Source organism: Strix uralensis, chromosome 3 (assembly GCF_047716275.1).
Source record: "Strix uralensis isolate ZFMK-TIS-50842 chromosome 3, bStrUra1, whole genome shotgun sequence".
NCBI classification, from domain to species: Eukaryota; Metazoa; Chordata; class Aves; order Strigiformes; family Strigidae; genus Strix; species Strix uralensis.
The window spans coordinates 133,837,295-133,845,143 of NC_133974.1; the positions used below are offsets into that span (position 1 = coordinate 133,837,295).

A 7,849-nucleotide genomic window follows, 5' to 3' on the forward strand; every position below is an offset into this window, starting at 1 on the left:
CCAGGCCTCTAATATTTAAAACTTGATGCACAAACTGCTTTCTGGCAAGATTCTGCTCCAGCCCATCTGTTAGTCTGACATGGTGCCCACTCAGAAGTTACTATGCCAGCTTCAGCAGGGTACAGGTGCCAAAGGCGGCTGAAGGGAGTGCCCTCCATAAGGTAACAGGTGCCCTACCTTTTGCCCAAAGCAGCTCCTCTTACCATATAACACTGCTCAGAAATACATCCCCCACTGGGGGGGAAAAAAAAGAAGAAAAAAAAAAATTCAAACTTGCTCTCTCAACTTTCTAGTTTTACTTGGCACGCCAGGGTCTCAGTCCTTGACCAGAACTCTCACAAGGTGGACTAATGAAGAGCATGACAATGGCTTCCAAATCACTGGTCCATACATAGGGGAATAAAAACCCACCAACACATTCTGTGGCAGAACACTAAAGTGTAATAGTAGTGACCTCTGCAGACTTTATAACAGGCTTTAGACTACTGTGTAAAAATTAGTTATGTGTTCGAAGTTCTGACTTCTAGCCTACAGAGGACCTAAAAAAGAAAGAGGGAAGATTCAAGAGGAAGCAGTCATCAGCAAGAACTAGCTGAGGTAAGGAAGATTTCCTCTTTAACAGATAGTGCAGGCACATCCTGTACCCTGTGGCCAGCTCTAAGTAACCACCAAGTAGCAAAATCAGGCTAAATATATGATTTGATCTGCCTACAGACAGGGTGAAAGATAAGGTAATCTACTTGCTGTGTCTACATTTATATAGTTTAATATTAGCGACTAGATAAAGACTCTCCTGAAGTGCTGTTTGTCTGCCAATGAATTTATTCTCATAGGAAGGTTCACACCTGCAGGTACAATGAGACCTTTCCTGAAATGCGTCTTAACATCTGAAGGTTAAGAAAAATCTATCCCTAACCAGACAGCTACGTCTTAGTGCTATTAATTACAGGGTTTTGCTATTAATATTCTTCTTTCCACTGAGTTTATAAAAATCATACTGAACATGTATCTTTCATTTTCACTGAACTTTTAATTCATTTTCTGCACTATAGTAAATATTTTCAGTGAAGCTAATTTAAGCAACTGTTGAAGCACTTAGTTTTTCTAGAACCGATTGCTAAACTCAGCTTCCTAACACAAACCAAGGAACGAACAGTATGACAATGACAGAATGTGCTCCATCAATGCTTCTCTTCCTTGACACATGTACACCCCTGATCGCAGTTACACAAATGATCCACAGAAATTACTCTTTCTGAAAGAGAAACAAACTTAGTTTCACACCTCAGCCTGATTACCAGAATACCAGGCCTCACGATATCAACACCAGAGCGTATTGCAGTCCAAGCTTAAAAGCAGAAAAGGCCACAAGCACAGCTCTTCCCTACTTCCACCAGCAGCAGAGCTCCCTGTGCTGCTGGGATTAAAAGACAATATTCACCATTAAAAAGACAATAATCACTGTTTACTGCTCAAGCAGGTATTCTTTGCTGCTGCTTGGAAAATGGGGGCGTGGGGCAAAGAAAAAAAGGTCAGTGTCCTGGCTATACTGGTGACACAACCCCAAGCGGGGCAGAATTATCACTGATTATAGCTTTACCAATATACTTTCCTGAGCTTCACGTATCGTAACAACACATGCAAAAATAGCAGTCAAACAGCAACACATAAGCACCTGCTCCAAAGCCAGCTATGGAAAATGGTTTCAAAACTCTTAGTTTTTCACCTACCACTTAAAGTCCCATTACAGCTATAATACAATTAAAACACATTTACCACGTAGTAAGTTCTATTGTAAAAGACACTAACATGTGTATGTAAAACTATACGTAAAAAATACCTTGCAGAACCCTCAGTTTCCATGAGAAAGAAGCCTGCAAACAGATAATGCTGTGTACAGCAGATTTCACTGTGACAGCGGAATCTTAACAAAACTTTGTGTGACCTTTCTGCGTTTAAATTTTCAGTCCAAATTGTGCATTAATAGAGAGCTTGCAGTAGGACTAGAAAATGATTTATATAAAGACTGGTGTTAATTACTGACTGTGATCAGGAAGATAAATGAGAGAATGTAAGGCTCTCAATAGCACCCTCCTCAACCCTTGCGTAATTTTCCCATGTACTGCCACAGTTCTCCACAGGGCTACAAACTAGCCATGAGCCCACCAGTACCTCACATTCTTCACTGGTTGCTCTCCATTTTGCCCCCCCCTTATCTAAGGGGTAACAGTTCTGTCTGAGGTGCCTGCAAATCAGCACCAGTAACAAAATAAAATTTCTAACACACAACAGTATAGTTAATTCCATCTTATGATCCATATTGCTCTTGCTACAACAGAAGCAATGCATGAGGCAACATCTCTAAATGGTTTCTATTATTTCTGGCAGCAGCAGAAACTCTCCTCTTCATTGGGAGGAATCAGTATTTTTAAGCCTTCTGCTCCTACATTTGCTCTGGTCAAGATTAAAATGCAGAGGGAATCCAAGAGAAGGAAAAAATCAACAAAGAATCAGAGAAGATGGCACAGACAGGAAAGAGAAGGTATAATTAAAAAATCAGGGGCAGGACAGAACTTGTAGATAGTGATAACTTTCACATACATAATTGGAAGTTTAGAAACCCTGCACCTGAAGAGACTATTTGCATCCTAGGGCTCAGGGTCAGTAAATGGCTTCCAGCAGCTTTGATTTAGTGAACAGAACCTTCCACAGAATGCAACCCTAGTAAATATACTTTGTAAAGATACCGTAAAATTTCCCAAGAACATTGTTATAGATTAATGGAGTATGGAGTACCCTTAATGGGAAATTAAGCTATAACAACGCACATCAAAATCTTTACACAGCTACTGTAAAAATACTTATTAAAAGATATAGCTGGCAAAGTTAACCTTTACTTTTATAAAAGGGCTGTGCTGTTCCTATCTGGCAGGCAGTCGAATCTGTCTCCACTCTCCTGTCTTGCCCACCTCTCTACAGCTCTTTCTGGGTTAGCTTCTCACTGAAAGTTTAGTGGTCCTCTCACACCTTGCTGTATATGCACTAAAATCTAGTCTGAACAGCACAGAGAAAGAAGGTGCCCCTCAGCACCAAGCATCCATAGCTTACTCTCAAAGGTTCATCACCTACTTCACTCCCCTTGACTCTCAAAGGCAGCTGAACTCTTTTGCAGGATGAAGCCCTAGAAAAGCTACTGAATGGTATACTTCACCTAATATAAAGACATATCAGAAAGAGGTGGACTAAACAAGAAAGCTTCAGTCAGGGTCAATACTTGGGGATAAATCTTGCCTGTTTCCTCTTTTAGTTGTAGGATGAGCTACAAGGGGAAGTAAGCCTTCAGTTCAGTGCTACATATAACATTCACTACCCCTTATGAAAGAAGAGATTAAACACACACAAAGACTATTATAAAAGTGGCAGCTGTATTTCTTCAGCCTTGCTGTCACTTATGAAAAAACACAGAATAGTAATACCAAGGGTCCTAGATTGTATTCTCATTCTCAACTAATCCACCGACTGCTTTCTACCTCAGTTCACTGGGAGCCAAACTGCAACAAACACCACAATACATGAAATCAGCTCAGTAGTCTGTGCCATCAGGCAGAATAAAATCTGCATGAATCTGACTGAATCCTATGTGCTATACCACCCACAAGGTCCAGAGCGATTTGACTGCAGCAGCAAATGACAGAGCTGTATCTCGAGTGATTCAGGAACACAACATTTTTTGTCTTACACATGGAAAACTAGTACTACCTTGCTTTCTGCACTGCATCTCCAGCTCCCTCAGTCCCTCCTCTCCATGGGAGCCTTCTACAAGTTTCTGTCTTCCTCTCCTTTATCCTTGAATGGCAATATCCAGAGATACCTTAACTTCACTTCTTAGCTCAGGCCAAGGCCTATTTTTCTATGGTAACACCTCATACATGCTCTATGCACAACATCTCTGAAACATAACCAACTGATGTTTCAAAGACGGTCATAATAAGCTATCAGACATATCAAAAGGAAAAACAAAAGTAAATATTCTTTAAGTGAACTAACCTTTGACTCCTCTGTAACTGCAGCTGGTTGAAACCCCTATTATCCCCGCTGGTTCAGTCTGGAGAGCAGTTAGGTATGTGTGAACTACATGAATTCCAGAGGAAACCAAACCAGAAACACCACTGCGGGAACCCATCTGATGTACTGCAACTACAAGCAGCAACATAAGGATTCAAAACAGTTCCTTCAGATAGCCTCAAACCACGCACTTGGTGAGGAAACTCAGTGCAGCAGACCATCTCAAACCTAGTCATAAGTAAAACAAAACCTCAACTTCAATAAAGAGTAGATGTAGGGCCACAACCACCAACTGTTGCCATTTACCCATTCACTTCTGTTACACCAAACTACTTGCAAACATACACCCAGCCTCAGATTTCTCCAGGTTCTTCAGTGACTGGGTTTACTTTGAGAAAAAGCAGAAGCGGTGGCATTAGGTTATTACTGAAATCTTTTTGCTTTGTTTACACAGGCATTCAGTGGAACAAAGTGTCAGCTTTGGCCTTTTCTACCCCTTAGAAAGTTTCTCCACTCCAACCTCAAGTCCAGATGCAACAAGTGCAGGTGCACAAGTAAAACTGTCCAGCCTCCTGTAGTTTACAACCACACATTAATAGCTGGAAGAACAGTATAACTGGGCAACCACTTTAGAGAAGCAACATCTGACCACATACACCATGCAATAAAATATGAGTCTTCAGTTGCCATTCAGTTCTTTGTGATTAACCATAATGGACACAAGGAAGAAAAAAAAGAGGGAGAGGAAGAACACTTCAGTGCAATATAAAACGTTCCTGAACAGCTGAAAGCAGACAAGCACCATGAGAAAGCCAGACAGATGTAACAAAGATCACAGTAAATCTGTCACCAAGAGATGAGTGGCACACAAGTGCTACATTTATGTCTGCAAATACGAAAAGAGCAAACATGCTAACCCTTCTGTAGAAAACACACACTTTCTCTCTATCTACAGTAGGTGCCTGATGCTACAATTTGACACTGATGGACAACTCCTTCACCTCAATGAAGCCACATCAAACCTAGCACAGCTCTGCATATTTGAAAGGAATTAAAGACAAAAGAATGGAGAAGGCACATGACACACAATGCCTGTCCTAATGAAAACTTGTCTCATTATAACCATCCGGAACTCGCACTAAGTGGAAAGCTCACGCGCTTCATAACAGTGTATTAACAGATTATTTTCTGACAATTCACTCAATATGAAGGAAACGTTATTAACAGATCAACTGGAAAAGAACAAGAGTGGGAAACAATCAAAACTATTTCCCATGACAGAAACACACAAAAAGGGAAAGCTTAAAAAAAGAAGGTATAGCTGATTTATGCATAAAAGGAAGTCAATTTATATATAGGAGTGACTTGCTTATCAAGTTTTAAACATAAATACTCCAAATAGAGAGTTAACATACCTCTAACTTTAAAAGATCATGTTTGGCTCCATGGACGATGTCCTAAACTGCTTCTAGATAATTCTTCACTGCTGTCTTAATACAAGCTCAATTTAGTCCCTAACAGTCACTGTGGAGTAGTTTGCCTGTATATGTTTGCTATGCAAAAAAAAAAAACCCAAAACCAACCCAAACTCACAACATTGTCTTGAAAACAGGATTTACTCTTTCATAGAAACTAGCAATAGTAACAAACATTATATCCTCTCCAGTGACCCAGAATGCTTTACAAACTGCCTTTCAGAACCATTCACTCTTTATAAAAAACAGACTAAGTGACATGCAGCAGCTTCTTGTGATGAAAATACAGAAACATATCTAGGCTGGAGCAAATAAAGAACAGCATTTCCACCTCTGGTGAAAGACTTTAATTCAGAGGCAACACCCAGCTAACTATTGTTACTGTTATGTTTCTTGGGATGAAAACTGATTTAGTCTTGGCCAGAGATAACGCTTCCAATCACCAGAAACCCGAAGAGCACTCCAGAGCATGAGACTGGCGTAAGCCCAAGGCAGCAGCTAACGAAAGCATTGCCATTTCTCTGAAGAGCATCGCCTGCCCGTGCTCTTTGGCAGTCTCTGACAGCAGCAGCACCTTGTCTACCCCATCCCAGATCTGTAGAAAACTGCTCTAGGAGCCGGCAAACTGGGCTGGACAGCCTACGGAGAACTAACCGCACCATCACCAACGTTTCTGAACTACAACGACAGCCAACAGGGAGCTGCAAACCTCAGAAAACCACACTTCAACACAGATGACCACCAGCATGTAAACAACAGTAACTTCTTAAACTCTGTCTTAGGTCAAGAAGTTAGAAATTTACATATCACCCTTCTGATCACCACCAGTATTTTACCTAAATAGATCAAGCCAAATCCTCCCTGGGCGATCTGACTGCCCAGCCTCCACACTTTTCCTTCGGTGTCTTTCAGGATCATGTCTTTTGGGAGGGGAGCTGGCAGCTTGCCTCTGCTGCGATCCTTAGGCGGCATCGCACCTTGACAGGGGAGAGAAAATGAAAGAAAAAGAATCTGACTTTTGTCAGAAGAAACAACACCCCTCCGCGTCCTTTCCCCAACGGGCACCGATTGGGGGCCCAGCTCTCCGCGGCCTCCCCCGGCGATCCCCCTCCGGGCGGCTCTGGGCCGCCCCAGGGCCCTGCAGTTGCGCGGCAGGCCGCGGCGGCTCCCGTTAAGGTAAAAATGCCAAGGGAATCGCAAGTCAGCGGCCCGCGCTCAGCCCCACCGCCCGCTACCCCCTCACCCACCTCCGCAGGGCCCCCGCGGCCTCCCCCCGGCGCCAGCCACAAACTTCCCACCCGGCAACTTCCCGCAGGCCGGGCGCGGGCCCGCCCGCAGCAGCCGGAGGAAGCGGAGGCGGGCCGCCGTCTTCCCGCGGGAAACCTCGGGGCGGGGAACGGCGGGGCCAGCCGCGGCCCGACACGGACTCTGCCCGCCCGGCCCCCTCGCCGGCGGGGCGGGACTGCCTCTGCCGCCCGGCGGCCCTCAGCGAGGCGGGGCGGGGCCCGGCCGGCGGCGGGAAGGTTTCCCGCCTCCTCTCCCGCGCGGCGCTCCCCCCTGAGGCGACGGCATCTCGCCTGAGGGAAAAAGGACAAGTTGGATGACGCAGCTGCCCCCCACCCTTGCTTCAGCCCCGCACTTCGCAAGTGAGGAAATACCTTTTTTTTTTATTATTATTTTCCTCCTTAAAGGACTTTAATGCATATACAAGTAGATGATCAGACTGTTCCCCACCTGAGGTAAAAAAGACCGTTTTCTTGCGCAGCCAGGACTGCCAGAGCTGTAGCGGAGTGGCACCGCGCAGTCAGGCCGCTTCATTTTTACCTCAGGACCTTGCCCTCAGAGGTTCACCATCTCCTACCTGTTGTATTCCAGGATCATTTCTACACGCAGGAGCATAGATACTCACCCCAACTCAACTTGCAACAATTGCTCCACGCACATACAGAAAATGGATGCAGCTGACCCAAGGGTGGATCAGCCCCATCACCATCATCAGCTAGTAAGTTGGTAAAAGACACGATTTGTCTGGTTTGGAGGGCTTTTGTTTGGTTGATTTTTTGGGGTTTTCTCCCTCCTCCCCAAGGTCACAGGCACAGCTCTGATCACAAGCCACCATCTTGTGGAAGCTTTGCTTTATTAATAGGGTCTACCAAGGGTAGAGCTCATGGGGGACCACATATTCCAAGCAATGACTACAAATCCTTTTAGCAAAAGAAAAGGTTCAAGAGAACTTAAAATCCAGAACACCTTCAGCAACCACCTAATTTGCAAGTGAACTTGAAAATAGTAACAGATGATGACTGGCA

The 7,849-nt window shown here is 44.2% G+C and overlaps 1 protein-coding gene across 3 annotated transcripts in view; it reads right to left on the reverse strand.

Moving 5' to 3' along the window:
- Positions 1 to 6,948, reverse strand: part of VRK2 (VRK serine/threonine kinase 2) — a 46,798-nt gene extending 39,850 nt beyond the window's left edge. For 2 of the 3 annotated variants that reach the window (XM_074864497.1, XM_074864498.1), the window contains exons 1-2: positions 6,788 to 6,948; positions 6,377 to 6,517 (exon numbers count right to left, since the gene is read on the reverse strand). In XM_074864497.1, coding sequence (XP_074720598.1) covers positions 6,377 to 6,512 — 136 coding nt within the window. In that variant the 5' untranslated portion in view covers positions 6,513 to 6,517; positions 6,788 to 6,948. The remainder of the gene's footprint in view (positions 1 to 6,376; positions 6,518 to 6,787) is intronic. The other variant, XM_074864496.1, reaches the window with a different exon arrangement.
- Between the last annotated feature and the right edge of the window lie 901 nt (positions 6,949 to 7,849).